The 21,351-nt window shown below is 62.3% G+C and overlaps 1 protein-coding gene across 5 annotated transcripts in view; it reads right to left on the bottom strand.

The window, feature by feature from the left end:
• Nucleotides 1-588: 588 nt before the first annotated feature.
• The window catches only part of LRP1 (LDL receptor related protein 1), an 80,992-nt gene continuing 60,229 nt past the window's right edge, over nucleotides 589-21,351 (bottom strand). For 2 of the 5 annotated variants that reach the window (XM_025283785.3, XM_025283788.3), the window contains 46 exons: nucleotides 21,040-21,232; nucleotides 20,311-20,436; nucleotides 19,999-20,127; nucleotides 19,644-19,763; nucleotides 19,310-19,423; nucleotides 18,697-18,846; nucleotides 18,497-18,619; nucleotides 18,059-18,175; nucleotides 17,752-17,880; nucleotides 17,373-17,495; nucleotides 17,153-17,293; nucleotides 16,861-17,051; nucleotides 15,819-16,002; nucleotides 15,578-15,663; nucleotides 15,320-15,439; nucleotides 14,738-14,925; nucleotides 14,398-14,603; nucleotides 13,663-13,851; nucleotides 12,948-13,096; nucleotides 12,447-12,540; nucleotides 12,209-12,325; nucleotides 11,935-12,054; nucleotides 11,447-11,569; nucleotides 11,168-11,293; nucleotides 10,566-10,682; nucleotides 9,763-9,869; nucleotides 9,526-9,658; nucleotides 8,765-8,884; nucleotides 8,491-8,613; nucleotides 8,007-8,153; nucleotides 7,791-7,925; nucleotides 7,593-7,712; nucleotides 6,382-6,650; nucleotides 5,748-5,926; nucleotides 5,159-5,265; nucleotides 4,793-4,909; nucleotides 4,154-4,330; nucleotides 3,876-4,016; nucleotides 3,593-3,793; nucleotides 3,182-3,343; nucleotides 2,617-2,791; nucleotides 2,361-2,462; nucleotides 2,155-2,219; nucleotides 1,984-2,074; nucleotides 1,738-1,882; nucleotides 589-1,583 (listed from right to left, as the gene is read on the bottom strand). In XM_025283785.3, coding sequence (XP_025139570.1) covers nucleotides 1,443-1,583; nucleotides 1,738-1,882; nucleotides 1,984-2,074; nucleotides 2,155-2,219; nucleotides 2,361-2,462; nucleotides 2,617-2,791; nucleotides 3,182-3,343; nucleotides 3,593-3,793; nucleotides 3,876-4,016; nucleotides 4,154-4,330; nucleotides 4,793-4,909; nucleotides 5,159-5,265; nucleotides 5,748-5,926; nucleotides 6,382-6,650; nucleotides 7,593-7,712; nucleotides 7,791-7,925; nucleotides 8,007-8,153; nucleotides 8,491-8,613; nucleotides 8,765-8,884; nucleotides 9,526-9,658; nucleotides 9,763-9,869; nucleotides 10,566-10,682; nucleotides 11,168-11,293; nucleotides 11,447-11,569; nucleotides 11,935-12,054; nucleotides 12,209-12,325; nucleotides 12,447-12,540; nucleotides 12,948-13,096; nucleotides 13,663-13,851; nucleotides 14,398-14,603; nucleotides 14,738-14,925; nucleotides 15,320-15,439; nucleotides 15,578-15,663; nucleotides 15,819-16,002; nucleotides 16,861-17,051; nucleotides 17,153-17,293; nucleotides 17,373-17,495; nucleotides 17,752-17,880; nucleotides 18,059-18,175; nucleotides 18,497-18,619; nucleotides 18,697-18,846; nucleotides 19,310-19,423; nucleotides 19,644-19,763; nucleotides 19,999-20,127; nucleotides 20,311-20,436; nucleotides 21,040-21,232 — 6,432 coding nt within the window. In that variant the 3' untranslated portion in view covers nucleotides 589-1,442. The remainder of the gene's footprint in view (nucleotides 1,584-1,737; nucleotides 1,883-1,983; nucleotides 2,075-2,154; nucleotides 2,220-2,360; nucleotides 2,463-2,616; nucleotides 2,792-3,181; nucleotides 3,344-3,592; nucleotides 3,794-3,875; nucleotides 4,017-4,153; nucleotides 4,331-4,792; nucleotides 4,910-5,158; nucleotides 5,266-5,747; nucleotides 5,927-6,381; nucleotides 6,651-7,592; nucleotides 7,713-7,790; nucleotides 7,926-8,006; nucleotides 8,154-8,490; nucleotides 8,614-8,764; nucleotides 8,885-9,525; nucleotides 9,659-9,762; nucleotides 9,870-10,565; nucleotides 10,683-11,167; nucleotides 11,294-11,446; nucleotides 11,570-11,934; nucleotides 12,055-12,208; nucleotides 12,326-12,446; nucleotides 12,541-12,947; nucleotides 13,097-13,662; nucleotides 13,852-14,397; nucleotides 14,604-14,737; nucleotides 14,926-15,319; nucleotides 15,440-15,577; nucleotides 15,664-15,818; nucleotides 16,003-16,860; nucleotides 17,052-17,152; nucleotides 17,294-17,372; nucleotides 17,496-17,751; nucleotides 17,881-18,058; nucleotides 18,176-18,496; nucleotides 18,620-18,696; nucleotides 18,847-19,309; nucleotides 19,424-19,643; nucleotides 19,764-19,998; nucleotides 20,128-20,310; nucleotides 20,437-21,039; nucleotides 21,233-21,351) is intronic. The other 3 variants (XM_025283787.3, XM_025283786.3, XM_006077859.4) reach the window with 3 other exon arrangements.

The following is a 21,351-nucleotide window of genomic DNA, read 5'->3' as shown; positions in this document are numbered from 1 at the left end:
TGAACTGGGTTTGTTGGTGGTCCGTGAGACCTGGAAAACTGGTCTTCCCAGCTTTAACTACAAATGCCTTCCTTTTCCTGAACCCAGGGTTCTTACTCTTGACATCTGAGTAATTAGTCTCTATGAGGTGTGAGATGTTAATGCTTCAAGAGCAAACAGCCGAATGGGAATGGGACCATCCTGAAGGACTAGAAAGTCGTTCACAATCCCAGTGTGTTCATCTCTTATTGTGGGATTTCTCACTGTGGAAGAGCACTTTAAGGATGGGTGGCAGTGCTGTCCCTTTAAAGTGACAGTGCAGAGAAAATACAGATCCTGGAGGTAAGTGTCCAACGGCCAGAGAGATCACATGTTTCAGAGAGGTGAAGTCACTGGCTCACGTTGACACAGCCAGGAGAAGCAGGTCTTTCTGGTCAAGTTCTATGCTTCCTTGCCGCAGCCCAGCCAACGGGGATGGAGGCCAGAAGGGCACTGAAGACCAGATGCTCCAGCCTTCCTCCAGTACAGAGCATGGCTCCCTCTGGTGGCTGGAGCATGCAAGCACAGGTCAGCTCTCAGTCTCACATTCAGGTATACGGACACAAACGCTTTTTTTTTTTTTTACAATTTTATTTATAACAATATCTGTGTTATTTAGTTGTAAAGGAATTCAGCAAAAATTATTAAAACGTTCATGTCCCCAAAACGGGGCTGCCCGCTTGCCCTTCCTTGGTGTGCCCCACTTCCTCCTCATCCCCAGAGGAGGGGAGCCTGGGGAGGGGGGGGCTGTTTACCAAAGAAAGTCTCCAGCCCTGGGAGCCACAGTGGGGGCACTGGAGAAGGGGAGGGCCTGTCTGGGAGGGATGCTGAGCGCGGCCATCTCAGAGGTGCCCCTGGAGTGGGGGCTCGGGCATGGGATGGCCTCCCCCCAAGAAGAACTAAAAAACTCCATCCTTCCCTTCCTACCTCGGCCAGAGCCAAATCTTCCAGACAAGGGCAGCAAAGGACTCACCCTCCTCAGGATCCCAGAATCAGCCCTCAGGGGACCGGCAGGGTGGTGGGGTGGTGAGAGGGGAGAGCCTTGACAAAGTGTCTTGTACAGGGAGGGGGACGCAGCACCACCAGCTCTCCCAGTGGGGGTGCGTTTTTGGTGGGAAGGTGGGAGGCAGGGCTCCCTTATACCTGTAATTTGCAGGAGCCCCCTTCCTGTTCCCCCTCTCCCGGAAGGCAGCATGGGGGGTGGGCGTTGCTGAGGAGCAGGCAGGAAGGAGAACGGAAAGAGATAATACTGTGCTCACTTGCTCGCTTGCTCACTCACATATAAAAAGTAATTCCTTCATTTTTTACATTTATACATCCCAGCAGGGCTGGGGAGGGGTTGGCTGGGCAAGAGGGGGGCTCCTTGAAGGACTTCTCTGGCTGGGGGCAGGAGGCTCTCTGGGGAAGTCCGATGGTGTAGGACCCTATGCCAAGGGGTCCCCTATCTCGTCCTCGGGGCCCCGGCCCAGGAGTTCTCGCTTCTCATCCGTGCTGGCCAGGGAGTGGCGGCTGCCGTGACCGCCCATGTACAGTGTGGCATACACAGGGTTGGTGAAGTTGGTGGGCTGCAAGGCAACAGAGGGTTCAGACCCTGGGCTCTGTGGCTTAGGTACCTTCTGCCTACCTCCATTCCATCATCCAGCCCAACACGTTTGGTTGCCCCACCCACAGCCCTCTGTCCCTGTCCTGGAAGCCCCCTCCCTTGCCCTCCCAGCCCACCTTGTCAGGGTCCAGGGCGAAGTCCGCATCCAGTAGACCCCCTACATCATCAGGCTCCCCGCCTTCATACATCTTATAGGTGGGATTCCCGATCTCCACGTTCATGGCCCCGTTGGTCATCCTCTGGTGCTGGAAGCCCTTAGCCCTGTGGGGGAAGGTGGGAGCATGAGGGCAGGGATTCTAGGAGTGGGTGAGACTAGGGCAGTAACATTGTGGCCCTAATTTTCCAGACTCCCCACAACTCACCCTCGAACTCGCCGCTTGTACCAGAATACCACTCCGGCTACCAGAAGCATCAGCAGCAGCAACAGCAGAGGGATTAGGATGGAGGCCACATCTAGAGGGAAAGAGGAGGGGAGCTGAGTCCAAAAGGCCTCGGAGGCACAAAGCCCTCCATCCCAGGTCCCTGCCACCTACGTCCAGGCTGCTGCTGGCCGACCACTTGTTCCTCACATCGGGGTCCTGCCATGTGGGGTGGGCACCTGCAGACGGGAGGGGCAGAGCTGAGTGGGCATGCCATCCACTGGGGAAACTGGGAGGGACCGCAGGCTCCTGCTGGTCTGGCTCAGACTTGGGGGAGGGAAGGCTGATCTAGGCGTTGGTGAGGCACAGGCCCAACTCACTGGCACTCAGGCATCATTTTGCTGTTCATGGTGCAGGAACCGCCATTGCTGCAGTGGCCAACGCAGGTCAGACAGCTGGGAGCCACCCGGCCATCGGAGCAACTGCAGGGAAGAGTGCAGAGGCTGGGCGGGGCTGGTGAAGGGTGTCCAAGACCCTGGGAAGGGGCGGGGCGGGGCGGGGCGGGGCTGGGAGGGTGGGTTAGGTGGGTGGGGAGTGGGTGGAGGGTGGGACAGATTGGGAGTGGGCCCCACTCACTTGCAGGTGACATCCCCGCTCTGCTTATTGACCACACAGGCCCCATCGAGACAGCGGCTACACTTGTTCACCTCACACCTGGGCCCCTCGAAGTAGGCGGTGCAGCGGCACTGGCGGGAGCCGTCAGCGGCCATCTGGCACGTGCCGAAGTTCTCACAGTAGCCAGAGCACTGTCCTGTGGTTCAGGGGATGGGAGAGGAGGTGCCTCAAGCCCCACTGTCATGAGGGTCCTCCAGAGGTGGTGGGGGGCAGCTGGCCTTTGGGGTGACTTCCACCTCCTCCTGAGCCCCCTACTGTCTCCATGTCCCAGGCTCCAAGGTTACAAAGATGTCCCAGAGCATCCCAACAGGGTACTGCTTTTGCTTGAATAATCCTGATGCCAGAGGGTTCACTACCTTGGGGCAGCGGGGGTGTGCTGACCTCTCCCTGGGGAGAAGCCCTGGTACCTCGAGCCTGGCTGAGCTGCTAATGACCTCCTTCCCTAGAACTAGCCCCTGTGACCCGCACACCCCCCCGACCCCCGCCTCCATCATCCTGGCCCGGGGCCCAGGGATGGCTCACTCACGGTACTGGCAGCGATCCCCCAGGAAGCCGGGCAGGCATCGGCACTGGGGCTGGTTGCCCTGGTTGACCGTGCAGGTGCTGTTGTTGGCACAGTAGCCTGCACACACCTGCTGGGTGCATTTGGGGCCCGTGAAGCCTGTGGGGCACCGGCACGTGGGCATGCCTGGCGGGAGACGATGTGTGAGCAGGACTGTGGCCCACTGAGCTGCCCGGCCTACTGCAGGGGAACAGGGCTGGGAGGGCCTGGCAGGAGGAAGGCAGCAGAGGGGAGGCAGGCAGAACAGGATAGCAACACTGGGGTTGGGGGCAGCAGGCGGAGGGCAGCAGACGTGAAGTAAGGCAGGGCAGAGGCGGCTTGGGGGCAGCAGGGCCCAGGGGCCAGGAGTCCTGGCAGGAGAACCAAAGGCCATACCAGAGGGAGAGGCAGCACAGGTGCCCCCGTTGCGACAGTGCTCCCAGCACTGGTCCAGCTCACACTTGTCGCCTGTGTAACGGGGCTGGCACCGACACTTAGGCTGCCTCCGTGCGTTGAGGAAGCAGCTGCCGCCGTTGAAACATTGTAGGTTACAGGTTCCAGGCCGAGGAGCTGCAGGAAGGGTCGTCAAGGGCAGAGCTGGCATAGGGGGGGATTCAGGGGCTGTAGGGAGGAGGGCTCTGGGGCAGGAATGAGGGGCCAGGGAGGGGCGTGAGCATACCGTCCGGTGGGGGCGTCGGCGAGGGCACAGCCACACAGGTGCCGTTGTCCAGTCGCTTCCCGTTGGGACAGGTGCAGACAGGCCCGCTGGGACTCAGCAGGCAGAGCCACTCACACTTCTTGCGGTCACAGGGGTTGGTCACTGCAGGGGTGGGCAGCGTGGGAGAAGGCTGAGTCCTGGGACCCAGAACCCCCCTGCCCACCAAAACCTGAGGCTGCAGCTTGGAGACAGCACCCCTGGGCCTCCCCTGCCCCGGCCCAGGCTCTCCCTCTGCCTACCTTCAGGCTGCTTGTGCTGGTGGTACAGGACCACATCGGAGGCATGGCTCAGGCCCCCAGTCAGGTTGATCAAGGGGCTGTGCCCGAACTTATGGATCTTGAAGACACGATTATTGATGTAGGTGACGCCATAGATGTAATCCTCAAAGACATCAATGCTGAAGGGGTGACTCAGTCCTGGGGAGAAGTCAGAGGGGACTCAGGCCTTGGTCACACTCTCTAGTCACTGGGTCCCAAGGCTCTCGGGGACCTCAAGCTGAACACGTCCTGTTCACACTGCCCCTCATCCTGTTCCTCCTGCTGACAACAGGTCCCATCAGCCCCTGACTTGTGGGGTCAGGAGTGACTTCTGCTCCCTCTCCCCACGTGTGCTAAGTTCCCATTATCACCCATGTCGCCTCCACGCAGCTCAACACCCATTGGTAGAATGAATGAATGTAAAGCAGGCCCAGAGGGTCAGGGTGGACTCAGGCCTGCAGGACTGGTGCTGGGGGTGTTTGGTTGGGAGGGGCCCAAAAGGCACTGCAGGGCTGCTGAGGGCCAGGTGAGGAGGATGGCAGGTGCTTGGTGAGGCCTTGGGCCCAGAGGGGAGGGCAGAGGCCTGAGGGCAGGGCTGCAAGACTGCTGGCGGAGGCTGACCTCGTTTGCTGTCAGCAGCCACGATGGGGTCTGTGCCGTTGAGCCGGATGCTACCGATGACTGAGAGCTTGGCATCTGCCCAGTAAAGCCGTTCATTGTGATAATCCACGGCCAGGCCTAGGGGAGCAGAGAGCACTGTGAGGGCCCGGCCTTCCCACCCCAGGCTCGGGGAGCAAGCAGGACGGTGTCCATATTTGGGACGGCTCCACCCTGTCCCCATGGTCACTCGCAGTCACCTTTTCTGGGAAAAGCCTCCACAACCCCTCTGTCCCATCCCAGTTCAAGCCCCCTCCCCTCCCCAACTTTTGTGTGGCCCTGAGCTCAGCAAGCCCACCTCTCCCCCATCCCCGCCCCTGTAGCATGGACCTGTGGGCCATTGGATGTTGTCCTGAACCAGTGTCTCCCGAAGGGTTCCATCCATTGCTGCTGTTTCAATCTTGGGATGGTTCCCCCAGTCTGACCAGTACATGGTGCTGGGGAAGGACAAGAAGTGAGTGTGGGCAGGACGTGGGTTCCCAGAGGAGGTCACTGAAGGGGAACACAGAGACTGCCAGGTACACAGAGAGGAGGATGTTCTGTCAATCTCCTCCATAGAGAGTCAAGGGGAGTCAACCTCCTGACCAGGTTAAAGATCTCTAAAACTGCTATGTGCTGCTCAGGTCCCAGTTCAGTAGGCAGAGCTGCCCCCTGGAGCGGAGGAGAAGCCCAGAACCTGGCTGCCCATGACAGCCAGCCAAGCAGAAGCCAGGCCCCAGCTGGGCAAGCCAGTGTGACCCCGGGTGACATCAGGGACGGCCAGGGCTAGATGCAGCCTGAAAGACCCAGGGGCCTGCAGAGGACACTGACCTCAGGCTGGTCTGGGAGGAAACACCCATGCTGGGGGCTGGGCACCCACCTCCATCCCAGGGGCTTCCTAGCCTCAGCCCAGATGCCTCCCCACAGCACCCCCACGCACCCTCTCAGTGGGTCCACTACAATGGCATGGGGCTCATCGATCATGCCGGAGATAAGCGTCTTGCGGTTCTCGCCCTTCATCTGCGCAACCTCGATCACATCCCGGCCTGAATCGGTCCAGTACACATTCCCAGCCACCCAGTCAATGGCGATGCCCCTTGGCATCTTGAGCCCTGAAATCTGGATGGGGGGATGTCACAGGTTCAGAGGTTACTGCCTTTGGCCTTCCTGGCCATTATCCATTCCCCCACTCCCTGTCCCTGCTGTTACCATTACCCTGCGCTACTGAGGAACAAAGTGAGGCCCAAAGAGGTTCAAGAGCTTGGCAACATGGACCCGGTGTGCCGGCTGTGATGTTCAGGAACTGAACATGGCTCTGACGCTGAAGGCCAAGTGCCCAGGTGCCCTGCAGCCTCGGGCTGCCACGTGGCGGCGCCACCTACTGACGATGGTGCTGCTCTGCCTGCCTGCTGTTCATGCCTCATGACGCCGTCTGAAGGTCACCCTGCATGCCAGCCTCAGCCTTTGCCCCTTCCACTGTCCTCTGCAAACTCTGCTCTGAACCGTCTGCTGTTTGCAGACTTCCCACCCAGTCTGTGCCTCCATGTACATCCCACCCCAGGCTGGGTACTCACATTGAGGTGGGTGACGCCCCTGTCAATCTGTCGCCGGTGGCGATTGGAAGTGGTGGGTGGTGCAGCAGGGGGCAGGCTGCGGTAGGAGATGGTGCCTGTGTGCCAGTTGGTCCAGTAGACGCGGCCAGCCTTGACATGGACATCCATGGCATCGATGCGGACGCTCTCGTCACCCTGGAAGGCCTGCTCATAAGCCGAATGGGGGTGGCTGGGGAACAGGCTGCGGATCTCATTGTCGTCAGCAATATACAGGACCTGATACTCAGAGCCTGGAGGGACAAGAGCCCAGATGTTGGCAGGGGTGAAAGCGCGGGCTGGGGGGTGTCGGGCCTGGTGCTGCAAAGAGCCGGGTAAGCTGTGCTCCTTCCCCAGTCCCACCCCTTTCACATTAACAATGTCCCTCTCCTAGTCAAGCCATCTGACATGGCCCGAAGCGTCTGCTCATCCCACCCCAGTGCCAGGCTTGAGGGCTCCAGACTGAGTCCTTGAACTTCCTCCTCTCCTGAGGTGATCTAGGGTGACCTGCTACTCCAGAAAGCTGTCCCCCCTCCTCCAGCCTCAGGGACCTCTGCCTCCTCACGGCCTCTGCAGGCATCACCACACTCTCTGCTCCATAATGTCTGATATCTGCTCATAGGTGCACACACATGTGGGCGTGCATGAGCACCGCCATGCAGGTGTGTAGGTGTGCATGGGCATATGAGTGCACTCGAACATGTTTGGGGTTGTGTGTGCCCGGGTGTGTGTACATGGATATGGGGTGTCTTTGTATAGAGGCATGAGGAAAGTGCAGGTATACATCAAAGCATATGTTCTCACCAAAAAAAACAAACAAACCCGTAAATATGTGAAATGAAGGATGTGTTAATTAACTCAACAGGGGGAATTCTTTCACAAGGTGTATGTATATCAGATCATCACCTGGCACACATTAAATATCTGACAGTTTTGTCACTGATACCTCAGTAAAGCTGATACAAACATAATGGGAAGATGCAGGTGGGGTACTCTTGACTGTGTGAGTGGTGATGCTCTCGCCCCAGGACCTCTGGCCTCTGCACGGCTGCCAGCCGTGTTCAGGAAGCTGTCCGGTGGGTCTGGAATCGCAGGCTTGGGCAAGGGTGCCCAAAGGCAGACACCGCATCCCAGGTTCATTTGCTGTCCGGGCGCTGTAAGCCCCGCCCCTCTCTCCGCCCTCTCCCAGCGCCTACCTTCCGCCTTGCAGGTGTTGTGTGTCTTCATGAAGTTGCGCGCACAGCTGCACAGGTGGCCGCCCTTGGTGTTGTTGCAGAGCTGTGAGCAGGTGCCGAAGCGCAGGCACTCGTTGATGTCTGGGGGTTACACGCCCGGGTCAGGGAAAGTCTCGCGGCGGGGGGCTTCTGCCCGCCTCTTGGACTCCCCCTTCCTACCCTGGCATCCGGGTTGGCCTGGCACCGTGTGGAAGCCAGTGCGGCAGGCACAGTAGGCGGCTTTTTCGGTGCGCACGCAGCGGGCCTCATCCCCGCAGATGCTGGCGTTGGTGGCGCAGCTGGTCAGCTTGGGGTCTGCGGAGACAGTGAGTCTAGGCCTGGGCTTAGGCTCTCCGTCCCTCCCGGCCCCCGCCCACGCCGGCACGCGGGTCTCACCCTCACCCATGCTGCAGTCCTCCTCGTCAGAGCCGTCCCCGCAGTCATCGAACATGTTGCAGCGCAGAGAGGAGGAGAGGCAGCGCTGGTTCCGGCACAGAAACTCCTTCTTGTCTTTGCAGTGGGAGGTCTGGGCCGTGGGCGGCTCTGGGGGAGGGCGGGGCTTCAGGTCCTGATTTTTACCACCCTGTCCCTTCTTCCCACAGGAACCCCTGCTCAGTTACAGGTAGAGGAGCCCCAAGCCTGGCTCTCAAGCCTTAGGGGAAGTTGGTTAAACTGTTCAGATTCGCAGTCTCCGCTTCAGTGCCTTCCCCAGGGGTTTCTCTCCTGCCAAGACAAGGCCCCCAGGCTCCCGGCAGTGGATCCTCCCCTTTCCCTGAATCGACTCACCAGACACAGCTCCCACTTGGGCCACCCCCACCTCTTGTGCAGCATCCCCACTCCAGGCGCCCCCCAGAACCCCCCTCACTGGCCCCCTGCTCACCACAGTCTTCCTCATCCGTCCCATCCCCGCAGTTGTCCGTGCCGTCGCACTGGCGCCCGATCCATAGGCAGACGCGGTCGTTCTTGCAACGGAAGGGCCGGTTTGGAGGACACACGAACCTGGCTGCAACGGCGAGAGGGACAGAATTAGAATCAGCCTTGGGGGTACCCCCACCCCGGCTGAGGGCCTCCAGGGAGCGGGAGAGCCCCGCCCCGTCTGGAGCCCCGCCCCACCCCGCCCCCTTGGAAGCCCCGCAGCCACCCTGGAGCCTCACCGCACTCCTCTGGGTTCTCGTCTGAGTTGTCCCCGCAGTCGTCCTCGCCGTCGCATTTCCATGCCAGCGGCTTGCACAGGGTGTTGTTGCACTGGAATTCGTCAAGGGGGCAGGTCCGCACTGGGCGCCGGAGGGAGCAAAGAGAAAAGAATGAGCTCTGAGCCCCCAGTTACTGAGGGCCGGGTATTGTGGCCAGACCCCTCCTTCCATGGCCGAGACCTAGAGGGCACTCCAGGAAAGCACTGGAACCCCCACTGGACAGAACCTGGGTTTCCTCATTTTCTACCACCGGCCAGGTAGCTGGGCAGAACTGCCTCCTCTGGTATTTCGGGGAGAAGAAGTCATTTTGGGGAAGTGTCCAGAGAGCCCTGTTTCGGTGGTGGAGCAGGGCCCAGGGCCCACTGTCATGCAGCAGCAGGTACAGAGGAGCATCCCTCGCCTGGGAGTCAGGGGGCCTGGGCTCCAGTCTCTGGCCTCAGCCCACCAGCCCAGAGCCAGGATGCCCTCGCTGCTCCAAGCTCCGACCTCCCGCCACTCAGGCTCCCCACGTCCCCCTCTGGACTGCCGAGCCCAGGCCAGCGGCAGGTGCTGCCTCACTGCTCTAGGAAAGGACAGGTGAGCAGGGACTCGGCCTCTCAGGACAGCTGACTAAGCCAAGTTGGAACTCATGGGGCAGGGCCTGGATGGACACGGCCCTCAGGTTTCTGCTGGATTTCAACTGGCTCCTTGATTAAGTGTTACTGTGGGGCGGGAGGACTCACCACCAGTGCCACAGGCCTCCTCGTCACTGCCGTCCATGCAGTCTGCATCTGCATCACAGCGCCAGCGCAGCGGAATGCAATGGCCACTCTTGCACTGGAACTGGTCCATGTCACAGCGGGGAGTGCAGTCTTTCTGTGGGCACAGGAGCAGGTGTCCTGATCAGACCTGGGCACCCCTGCGGGCCCGCCCAGACTCTTCTAAGTCTGACCCTCCCTCCATCTGGTCTCCCTGCCCACCTCGTCTGAGCCATCTGCACAGTCATGATCCCCATCGCATTTCCAGCGCCCAGCGATACAGCGGCCATTGGCACAGGAGAACTCACTCTCAGAGCAGGGCCGGGGGGCTGGGGAGGGACAGGAAGAGACAGGCCCCAGGAGGGTGGGCATAGGGACTCAGCCTCGAGAGCATCTCCAGCCCTTGCAGAGCAGTGTCACTTGTCCCTGCACCCCTGAAGGTCATAGTGGACTGGCATGATGACAAAGATGCTCAAGCCATCCCGGGCAAGCCAACTGGCTGCCCTCCTGGGACCAGCCGGGCCCAGAGCACACTCACACTTAGCCCTCTGGGACAGATACACGAGAGAGGGCATGGGGTCCCCGGCCCTGCCCTCAGGACAGACTGTGTGTGGGGAGGGATGGGGAGGGAAAGACCACTAAGACAAGCACCAGGGTTCAGGGAGAGGTCAGTAAAGGATGACGGGCTGGCACAGCACGGGGACAGGTGGGCTCTGGGGCAGTGGCGGGGATGTGGCAGGGCACGGGCACATCAGAAACACCTACCTCTGCAACCCCGGGAGGACAGTGTGAAAATGGAGAGAAACATGAGATGAGGTGAAATGGCACAAACTCAAGTACACAACATGAAGTGGGGGCGCGGGTGAGGCAAGAGGGGGCCTGACCCTCAGCCCCGGGAGGCGGCCACCTGCCCTAGTGCAGCCCGGTGGCGACGGGTGGGGGAAGGTGCTGAGCAGGGAGGTGCCGGAGGTCTCCCGGGGAAGGGCACCTGTGGGCCGGGGGGCGGGGATGGGGCGGGGACATACTGCAGCTCTCCTCATCAGAGTTGTCCCCGCAGTCGTTGTCGTAATCGCACTGCCAGCGGCCTGGCACGCAGCGGTTGTTCTTGCAGCGGAACTGGTAGGGCTCACAGGTGCGCTCGTCTAGAAGAGGCAAGATTGAGGGGGCAGTCAGGGACAGGGTAGGGGGCAGACCTCAGGGTCTTGAGAGGTGCAGTCAGGATGGCCAGTGGACGTTCCAGCCTGACATAGGTCAGTAGTGGCAGCTTAGGCCGTGTTCTGAGATGTGGGGGGAATGGGAGCTTCTGGGGCAGAGGGGACATGAGTTGGGGAAGCTGCTTCAGGGACGGGATCCACAGATCCCAGATGGTGGGCAGATGTGTGCCGATGAGGTGCCAGTGGGAGTTGTTCAGTCACCAAGTCATGTCTGACTCTGCGACCCCATTGACTGCCGCACGCCAGGCTTCCCTGTCCTTCACCATCTCCCAGGTTTGCCCAAGCTCATGTCCAATGCCAGTGGGGGTGGGGAGTTAGGAGATGGTGGGCACAGGCTGTGAGGGGCTCAGGCAGCGGGCAGCCCCTGCCCTCCCCAGCAGGCACCTCTCCCGAGCAGGCTCGGGGAAGCTCACCACACTCCTCTTTGGGCTCGTCTGAGCCGTCCCCGCAGTCGTCCTCTCCGTCACACTTCCAGCGCGCCGGGATACAGCGGCCTGAGTCCTTGCAGCGGAACTCGTCCACCCCGCAGGTCATCTGGGCTGCAAAGGGGTGGCCGGGGTGAGGAGGAAGGCTCCTTTCAGGAAGGTGCTGTGAGGTGAGGTCTGGGTGGGAGTGGCCGCTGAGGGGGTCACATGCCCGGGTGGCGGGAGCTGCAGGCCCTTTGGAGGGAGGGTGGGCTCCGGGAGACTCACTGCAGTTGGCGGGCTCGTCACTGCCGTCTACACAGTCATTGTCCCGGTCGCACACCCAGACCCGGGGGATGCAGCGCTTGGTGATGGAACACTGGAACTGGTTGGGGGCACAGGTCACCTCGGCTGTGGGGTTGGGGAGAGAGTGAGGGCCGGCCCGCTTCGCCTCTCCCCACAGTTCTCTTCCACAGATTCTCTCTCCCCCAAGCCCTGGCCTTGTCCTGGTCCTGCCCGCAATTTCTTGCAGGAAGAGACAGTTTATTTCTAATCTTGGTGATTTTGTCTTCGGGATCTGCACATCTCTATGATGTGCACGATGATTTTATGAGCAAACTGAGTCACACCCCATATAATTCATGTTGCTCATCTAACAGCATAACCTGAGAACGGCACGGTCCCTAGAAGCAGCGGGGGCTGGACTTCAAGGTGAGCCTTGTTTCCATGCCGGTTCTCCCAACACCCCCGCCCCTGCTGGCGCCGGGGGCACTCACGGCAGTCCCTCTCGTCCTCGCCATCTCCGCAGTTGTCCTGTCCGTTGCAGCGGAAGATGCCCGGGATACAGCGGTTGGTGTTGGTGCACTTGAACTGACTGGGCAAGCAGACGTGGATGTCTGTGGGGGTGGGGGGAGGGGAGGGTAACTGATGGTGGGTGGAGGACTCAGGCAGGGCGGGGACCCGTCTCCCGCAGGGAGAGGCAGCGGGGCTGAGCTCCCTTGCCCTGGGAGCTCAGACACCCAACCCCAGGTCCTAGGGAGGGCCCTTTACCGCAGTTGGCCTCATCACTGTTGTCCTGGCAGTCGTTGTCCCCGTCACAGATGAAGGCGGGGTTCGTGCAGATGCCCGTTGAGCATTGGAACTGTCCTGGGCGGCACTTGAACTCGGCTGCCAGGAAGGGATGCTCAGCATCAGGATGGTGGGGGTGGGGTGGGCGCAGACCTCTGGGGCCTCGGGAGTCAGGGAACCCTGACGTAGGACCCTCTCGCCACCCCGCCTGGGCACTCACGACAGTCCGGGGGCTCGTCCGAGTGGTCCCCGCAGTCGTCCTCCGTGTCACACTTCCACCAGAAGGGGATGCACTTGTCGTTCTTGCACACAAACTGGAGGGCAGGTGGGGGCGAGAGGGGTTGGTGGGGGTCTGGGGAATTCAGGAGATTTTCTTTTGAGGGGCTGGTGTGTTTCCTAGAAGCAGCAGGGTCAGGTATCTCGGGGGGAGGGTGAGCTGGATGGGAGGCTGGGATTTGGGGACTGCAGGGAGGCCAGGCGGGGAGGTATCTGTGTGGAGCTTGGGGCTGGGGGGACTGGCGAGGAGGGGGTCAGGGTTAGGGTGTGGGGGTGTCTGTGTGAGGTGACAGGTGTAAAAGTATTGCTGTGGGGAGACAAGAGGTAGGCAAGAAATGTGGGGGTGTTAGCGTGGGAAAACCAGATGCGTGAGGACATTCGAGCGGGCGGTGGGGTCCGAAGAGGAGTGGGGTACTGGTGAGTGGGGTCTGGGGATGAGCCTCACCTGGCTGGCAGTGCAGTTGGACACACAGTTGCGCCCGTCGCCACCCAGGTAGAAGTTGGTGGGACAGGCGCACTTGTGGCCGCCTCCGGGGGACAGCAGGCAGAGGTTGCTGCAGCCGCCGTTGTTGACCTTGCAGGGGTGGTTGGGCACTGCCGGGGGAAACGGGGTTAAAGGGCGGCAAACGGACCCAGGTTATGGGCCACTGCTCCCCCGGCTGCCAGCCTCTGGCGGGGTGAGGGCAGCGCTCGCTGGGAACATGTTTTCTGGTCTTTCAAAGGCTGCCCAGCCCATCTGTCCTGGGCAGAGGTGGGGTAGGTCCAAACCCTGCTCTTTCGGAAGGGAGCTGAAGCCAGAGATAGGAGAGGACTCTCTTGAGGTTTCAGGGTCAGGCTGGGCCTCCCTCAGCTCCGGCCTGTCTGCCTTCAGGGCCTGGCCTTGGGGGTTTCCCCCCCAGACTTGCTCTGCTGGATGGCCTCAGGGCCTCGCTGCTATAAGATCCAGGGCTGGACCCAGCTGGGCTGTAACTCCTGAGAGCCAGACCATAGCCTGTCTACTGCCCCCCAGATCTCCGGGTGTCTACAGGCACTGCTCAGTCAGTGCTGGGGAAGGATTGGGGCAGCAACCCCTGCTGAGACAGCGGGGCCGGCCCCATCTCACTCCAGGGCCCCTCATTCCTGGCTCGCTGGTGGCCAGCTCTCAGGCCCCAGCGACTTACCATCGGGCTGGCGCAGGGCGTGGAAGACGTGCAGGTCCATGGGCCGGTGCAGTGTGCTGATCAGGAGCGTCTTGTTGGTGCCCGTGGTCTTGTGGGCTCGGTTGATGGATTTTGTCTCCCAGTCGGTCCAGTAGACATAGTCCTCAAACAGGGTCAGCGCGAAGATGTGCGGGATGTCCTGGCTTAGCACTGCAGGGGGCCGCAGGGTGTGGGGGTCAGGCCTGGGCTGCTGGTCAGCACTGGGCAGCATGAGGCGCCTTCCCTACTGGGCCTTCTTAACCCCATAGCAACCCTGTGAGGTGGGCATAGCCCTGCTGCAGCCCCTGGTCGCATAGCAAGCGAGTGGCAGAGCTGAAACTCAACTCCAGGCCTGTCTGATGGCAGGGTCCTGCCCCTGTATTCTCCATCGTTCCCTGTCAGGAAGTGGGGGCCTGCTGCATACCCCAGCCCCAGTCCCCCGCACCTTCCTCAGGGCCCATCATCTGGAACTGTGCCTGGGAAGGTGCCTCTCTTGCCGTCCTCAGGGAGCTGGTGGTGGCCTCATGCCTAGGTGGGTTCTGGGGACGTACTCTGTGGTGCTCTGAACCCCCAGACCCTTGGTGGGTGGTGTCCTCAGGCCACGCCCTGAGTGGCTTTTAAGCCCACTCTTGCCCCAGAGGCCTGATCCCCTGAAGTTTCAGAACCCCCGTCCCCAGCAGGTTGGCTATGCCGGGGCAGCTTCACTGGCACACTGACCGACGTGACGGTTGGAGCCGTCCAGGCTGGCAAACTCAATGTAATCCTCACGGGCGTCGGCCCAGTAGATGCGCTCGGTGACGTAGTCCAGCGTCAGGCCGTTGGGCCACGTGATCTTGGTGTCCACGATGACACTGCGGCTGGACCCGTCCATACCGATGCGTCCGATCAGTGAGTGGTCTCCCCAGTCTGTCCAGTAGAGGTACCTGGCGGGCCGGTGGGCAGTGAGGCAGGAGAGATCCCGTGACTGGCCCCACCAGGAGCCTGCAGGGAGGCTGGACCTGGGTGCCCGACTATACCAGCTGCTCTCAGACCTCCCCGACCCTCCTCGCCCACATACCCATTCTGCACGTCCACCACCAGCGCCCGGGGCTCACGGAGGCCGGAGCTGACCAACACTGTGCGATAGGCCCCGTTGAGCTTGGACACTTCGATGGTGTCCCGGCCTTTGTCACACCAGTACAGGTTGCCACCGACCCAATCCACAGCCAGCCCATCAGGGTTGCTGAGGCCCGTCCGGTGCAGCACCTGTGGGCAGGGGTGGGGAGGAAGGGCCCTGGGTGACATGGGCCAGGACTCTCAGCCTCTCTGGGGGGACAGTGGATGGAAAAGGCCCAGCCCTGGACATGGTGTCAGCCTGGGCTCCAGGAGATGGGTCTCTAGATGACAGAGACCACACCCCAACCCCACAGAGCCTGGGAGCACAGGTGTAAGGGAGGTTAGACTAAGGAGAACTCACTGCTAATTAAGGGAAGGGAGAGAGAGGAGTCTCCTAGACCTCACTGCTCGCTAGGCTCAGAGGGGAGAGAAGCGAGGACAAGTGGAGTCGTGCAGTGACTCATGAAGAGGAGCGGAGATGGCCTTGAAACAGAGAGGGCCCTCTGGGCAGGGATGGCGGCTGGCCCCTGGCCCCCAGCCTCACCTGCACGTTACTCCCATTCAGGTGCATCCTGCGGATCATGCTGCCCTGGGTTGTCACGTCCGTCCAGTAGATCATCTGCTCTCGGTAGTCGAAGTCCAAGGCAACGGCATTGTTGAGGCCCTGCATTTGGGAAGTGAGCAGAGGGGTGACCCAAGAGTCAGGATATGGAAGGCTGGTGAGGTGGGCAGGGAGGATGGCCACGGGTCTGAGTGGAGAGCACGGGGCTGGACGGCGGGGTGAGGAGGGCGGGTCTGGCACCTGCTTGAGCAGTGTGTAGTTGGAGCCGTCCAGGTTGAGCTTGCGCAGGTAGTACCGGTTGGCGAAGATCAGAAACGGCTCCTCGTCTGGAGACAGAGGATGCCGGCTCAGCTGCTGGCCGGGGTGCATCCTGGCACCCCCCCTGCCAGTCCCCAGCCTGCCTTCAGCTCTGCCATCCCGTCCTCCCACCACTCTCCCCGGTGGCCTGGGCCAGCTGCACACCCCCAAACCCCCATCGCACCGGTCACGGCCTTGCAGCTGTGGGGGTCGCCGCCACGGGGTGCGTAGCCCTCCACGCACAAACACTTGTAGCTGCCGTGGGTGTTGATGCAGCGCTGGCTGCAGGGGAATGTGGTGCTGCACTCGTCCACGTCAGCGCACGTCCGGCCGTCATCCTTCAGGCGGAAGCCGGGGCGGCAGCGGCACTGCGGGCACGGGGGGCCTGGGGTGGGCATGGGCAGGGGGCTGGGCTGCCCCAGGGACTGCAGACCTGTCACCCCGAGACTGAGGGGCCCCTCTGGCTCCCTTCAACCTGGGTGGCTGGCTGGCACAGGAAAGTTGAGGAGGCAGGCAGCATGGAGGCCTGCCCGTCAGAGGAGGCACTGAGCTGGCCCACGCCAGCCACCTGGCTCTCACCCCTACCCGGCCACTGGTGTGAGTCCCCAGTGACCGCCACGCCTCTGCATCCCCAGCTCAATGCTCAGGCCCGTCTTATGTGATCCGCGGGCATCATTTGACAGCTGGGCACCTCTTACTCCAACACTTTCTTCCCTTGGCTGTCCTCCTGCCCTGGCAGCTGGCCCTGCTCAGGCTCCCCTGCTGCTCCCCTCCCTACTTGCCTCACCGCCCTCAGTGTGGCTATGCACAGGGCTCAGGCCTCAGACCGCCCTCTTTCCATCTCCACTCGCCCCTGTGAAGGTCTTCTCCAGACGGCTGACTTAAATGCCGTCTCTATGGTGACAACTCCCAGACTCCCTCTCCCGTCTGGCCTCTCCCTTGAACCGTGGACCTGTGCATCTGGGGCCTGCTTGACATCCACACGCCCCTCCTCCTCTCACGCCCCGACCTCATCTGCCAGCAAAGCCTGCCAGGGCTATCTTCCACACTGACCAGAACCCAACTAGGAGAGATTTCTGCTGTGCTCGACGCTGTATCCCCAGGGCCTAGAATGCTGCCTGGCAGGACAGGGGCTGAAATTGCCTTTGTTGGATGAACATATGAACGAGGGGCAGAGAAAGGAATCCCAGCCAGGCTTGGGGTGCAGAGGCTCCCACCCAGCATACCTTGAAGCCAATCTTGAGGTCCTCGCAGTCCTGGCTGCAGCCACTGAGCTTGTGGCTGAGACACTCGTTGACGTGGCAGCCCCGCTCGTCTGAGCCGTCGCCGCAGTCGTCCTGGCCGTTGCAAAGCAGTGCCTCAGCCACGCACCGCCCGCTGCTGCACAGGAACTGCGAGGAGGCGTTGCACTTGTGCTCTGGGGGGGTGAGGTGGAGGGGGGCGAGTCAGCCGGGTCCCGGGCCGCCTGGGGCTGGGGCCGGGGCCGAGGGCAGGGAGGGAGCCACGTGGGGGGCCCACCTGGGCTGGTGCAGTGCGGGTTCTTGGGGGCCTCGTCACTCTGGTCGTGGCAGTCGTTTTCACCGTCGCACTCCCACTGGCGGGAGCTCAGGCAGCGCCCGTTGGCGCAGCGGAACTCGTTGGGGCCGCAGGTTGGGTACTCTGCGGTTGGAGGGGGCAGGTGAGGCCGGTGGCCTGTGCACTGAGAGCAGGGCCCCTGCCACCGCGGCCCCGGGCTCACCACACTCGGGGGACTCGTCGGAGCCGTCAGCGCAGTCTCGGTCGTGGTCGCACATGAAGTGCTTGGGGATGCACTGGCGGTTCTGACACATGAACTCGCGGTCATCACAGGTGCTGTTGTACACTGTGGACAGAGGCAGACACGGCCCCTCAGCACCCGCCCATCTGCTGCTGAGTGTCACCCCCCGACATGCCTGTGGTGTGAGCAGCAGGGTGGGCAGAGCACTGGACAGGGCATCTGGGCACCTGGACTTGAGGATAGAGCTCTGCCACTGCTGCCCGAGTGACCCCTTCCTCTCTGTGACCTCGGTTTCCCCTTCTGCAAAGTGGGCCCATGCCATGCACCGTGCGCCCCACTCCTCGGGGCCCCCGCCACTCACAGCAGCCTGCCGCAACGCTCTCGTCAGCGCCATCAGCACAGTCCTTGTCCCCGTCACAGAGCCAGCGCTCGGGGACGCACACGTGGGTGCCGGGGCAGGAGAAGGAGCTGGGGCCGCATGTTTTGCCTTCTGTGGAGGGAACAGGGAGACACTGAGAGATGCAGGGGCAGGCAGAGCCGGGCCGGGCAGCTGGAGAGACATCTCCGCGGCTGTGCTGTCCCTCGGTGGGGTTTGTTGGCGGGGGGGAGGTCTGTCCCTTCCAGGGCCACCTCCCCAACCCGACCCCAGCCCCCTGCCCCCGCCTCACCGCAGTGAGCCGCCTCGTCCGAGCCGTCCCCGCAGTCATCGCTGCCGTCGCACAGCCACTGCTTGGAGATGCAGCGATGGTTCTGGCACTCAAACTGGGCCTCGGAGCAGAACTTGTCTGGGGCAGTCAGACAGAGGTCACAGTTAGATGGGAAAGGGATGAGGGGCTGCAGATAGATGCCACAGGATGGATGGGGGAGACACTCATGGCAGCCGGTAGGGGGACTCAGTAGGAATGGAGAGACGGTCCCCTCTCAGAGCCTGAGGGTCTGGGTGGGAGGCAAGGGGTGAGGCCCTGGGTGCGCCTCTCAAAGGAGGGCATTTCCCTGTGAAGGCGTCAAGAGGGCGGGGTCCGCACAGAATCTTAGCGGGACGTGAAGCCCTATCCCCCGTGGGTCCTCTGGGTGCCAGGCTCGGGAGCGGGTCCATGGTCACTCACTACAGTGGGTCTCGTCCTCGCCGTGTTCACAGTCATCCTCCTTGTCACACGTCCAGCTCATGGGGATGCAGCGGCCGCTGGGGCAGGCGAAGTAGTTCAGGGGGCACCTGGGGCGCTTCACACCTGGGGGCGAGGCAGGCGTGAGGGCACGGCCCCCTCAGGGGGCTGCCGCCCACCGCACACCTGCCCACCGGCCGGACCTGGGCAGTCACGCTCGTCGCTGTAGTCCCCGCAGTCGTTGGCGCCGTCGCACACCCAGCTGGGCGCGTAGCAGAGGGAGGTCCGCTCGCAGGGCTGGAAGCGCACGCCCTTCACCCCCAGGCGGAAGTAGCTGCTGCAGTCAGTGGCGCCTGGCAGGGGCGGGGAGGAGGGGTGGCACCAGGTTCCCCCCACAACACCCTCCCCGCAGAGCTGCCAGCCCGCACGGCGCCTGGAGGGGTGGCACCAGGTCCCCCCACAACACCCTCCCCACAGAGCTGCCGGCCTGCACGGCGCCTGGAGGGGTGGCACCAGGTCCCCCCACAACACCCTCCCCGCAGAGCTGCCAGCCCGCACGGCGCCTGGAGGGGTGGCACCAGGTCCCCCCACAACACCCTCCCCACAGAGCTGCTGGCCCGCATTCATGTTTTAGAAAGTCGAGCCCTGTCTTTCGGTGGATGTGCCCTGGCCACGCTTTCCACTCCCTGCCCCTCGCTGAGTCCCAGGGGAGCCCAGGGCTGGGGTGGGCTGGGAGAAGGCTGAAGCTGCCCTGGGGGCCCAGAGGAAAGGCAGAGAGGAGCCGGGGCCAGAGGGCAGGGAGGGGGCGTCGCTCACTGCAGTTCATCTCATCGGAGGCGTCCTCGCAGTCCACAAACTGGTTGCAGCGGCTGGAGTTCCCGATGCAGGTGCCGTCCCGGCAGCGGAACTCGCCCACACCACAGGCCGTCTCTGCAACAGTGCCCGCCCGGTGCCATAAGCCAGGGGCCTCCCCGTGGGGGCCAGGCCAGCCCAGGCCAGACCTCCCAGCCCAGAGTGCCTGCCCGGGGCCACCATACCGTGACCTGAACCAGAATCCTTGGGACCTGGGGACCAAAGCTCAGTGAGGGCAGGGGCGGGGCAGGGTTGGTGGGGTGGGGAGGGTCTGAGGCCTGGCCCGGGTCCCACTCACTGTTGCAGGGAATCTCGTCGGAGCCGTCCCCGCAGTCATCTGCCCCGTTGCACCACAGCATGTTGGACACACAACGCCCGTTGTTGCACTGGCGGAAGGTCTTCTTGCAGCGGCGGGTGTCTGCAGGCGGGAGCAGGCCGCGGTGAGCAGCGGCTGGGGGCTGCCTCTGATGAGACCCTGCTTCGGGCCTGGTGTGGGTCTCACAGTGGTTCTCCCCTTCATGAGCTCCCCACTTTTTCTAGGGGATGCGGGGAGGGCGGGGGCTTTGCTCCTCTCACTCCCATGCCCCAGCCAGCGGGACTGAGGCTGGTGACTCAGGAGGTGGGGGCCTGGGGGTCCGGGTGGGGGCCCTTACTGCAGTAGGACGGCTTCTCGTCAGACTTGTCCTTGCAGTGGGAGACGCCATCGCATGTCAGGCCAAAATTGATGCACTCGCCATTGGCACACTCGAACTCGTCTTGTGCACGGCACGAGGAATTCACCGCTGGGGAGAGAGGCGAGGAGCTTCCTGAGCTGGGGCCTGAGCGCCTGTACCCCCTCTCCCCCAGGAACTGAGGCTTCGGGGGGCTGGGTTGTTGGTGGGGGCTGGGCTGTTGGAGCGTCTGGGGTGAGATGGTTCCTGTCTGTGCCCAGGGCCCCCCACGCAGTGCCCTGGTCCCTCTCTCACCCTGGCAGGTGAAGTCGTCCTGGAGGATACGGCCCCCACGGCAGGAGCAGTTGACGTGGCCTTGGTGCGTGAGCAGACACAGGTCCTGGCAGCCCCCGTTGTTGATGCGGCAGGGAGAGAGCTCGCCTGAGGCAGGGGTGGAGGAGAGTGGGCCAAGGGTGTCCTCCCCTGTGCATACACGGAGCACCCCCACCCCTAACCAGCCAGCTCCACTGAGCTTCCCGGCACCGCCTGTGACACAGTGGCTCACAGCTGGCCTGGGGGCTGCTATGGGAAGGCCGGGTAGGAGCATTCGGGGTAGGCCTGAGCTTGAGGATGTGTGTGCTCTTAGGTGCGGTGACTGGCATTCTGAGCTGTACACTGGGGAGACTGAAATCTAAGGAGCCCTGAGGTCATGTATGTGGCGGGGCCCCAGGGCATGTGTGAAGAGTGTGTGAGAGGCTGAGAAAACTACAGATCTGTGTGGGGGACCCTCGGTGTCAAGCCAGTGTGGGACCACGTCTGTGCCCATGCATGCAGACGGTGGAGCAGGCAGTGCCTGGGATGGGTGTGGGGTCAGGTTCCAGCAGGTCTGTGTGGTGGTTCTGTGTGGGAGGAATGACTGTACCATGTGCTGGGTGCGTCCAGAGATGTGGATGGGTCCAGTTGCGTACGTGTGTGTGTGTGTACGTGTGCGCATGCTGGCACAGTGGGCAGATGGGCAAGGCTGGTGGCAGCGGCCCCACTCACAGCTGTTGGTGTCATTGGCCACGGCGATGATGCCCATGGGCTGCTGGGGGATGTCCACGCGCAGCAGCTTCATGTCGCTGCCCACGTACTTGTTGGCCCGCTGCACGGCCCGCCGCACCCAGTCGGTCCAGAAGATGTGTTCCCCATACACAGCCAACCCAAAGGGGTGGACTGGCTCCGACTTCAGGATGACCTGCGGAGACACCCTCAGCTTTGTTAGAGGTATGGCTCTCGCCCCTGCCTCCACCCCCTGCAGCTGCTCCGGGGACCAGCGGCCTGGCTCCCTAGACACGGTCACACAAGGGGAGGATC

Source organism: Bubalus bubalis, chromosome 4 (genome assembly GCF_019923935.1).
Source record: "Bubalus bubalis isolate 160015118507 breed Murrah chromosome 4, NDDB_SH_1, whole genome shotgun sequence".
NCBI classification, from domain to species: Eukaryota; Metazoa; Chordata; class Mammalia; order Artiodactyla; family Bovidae; genus Bubalus; species Bubalus bubalis.
Note: the sequence above shows the minus strand (reverse complement) of the source record. Positions and strands in the feature narration are given on the sequence as shown.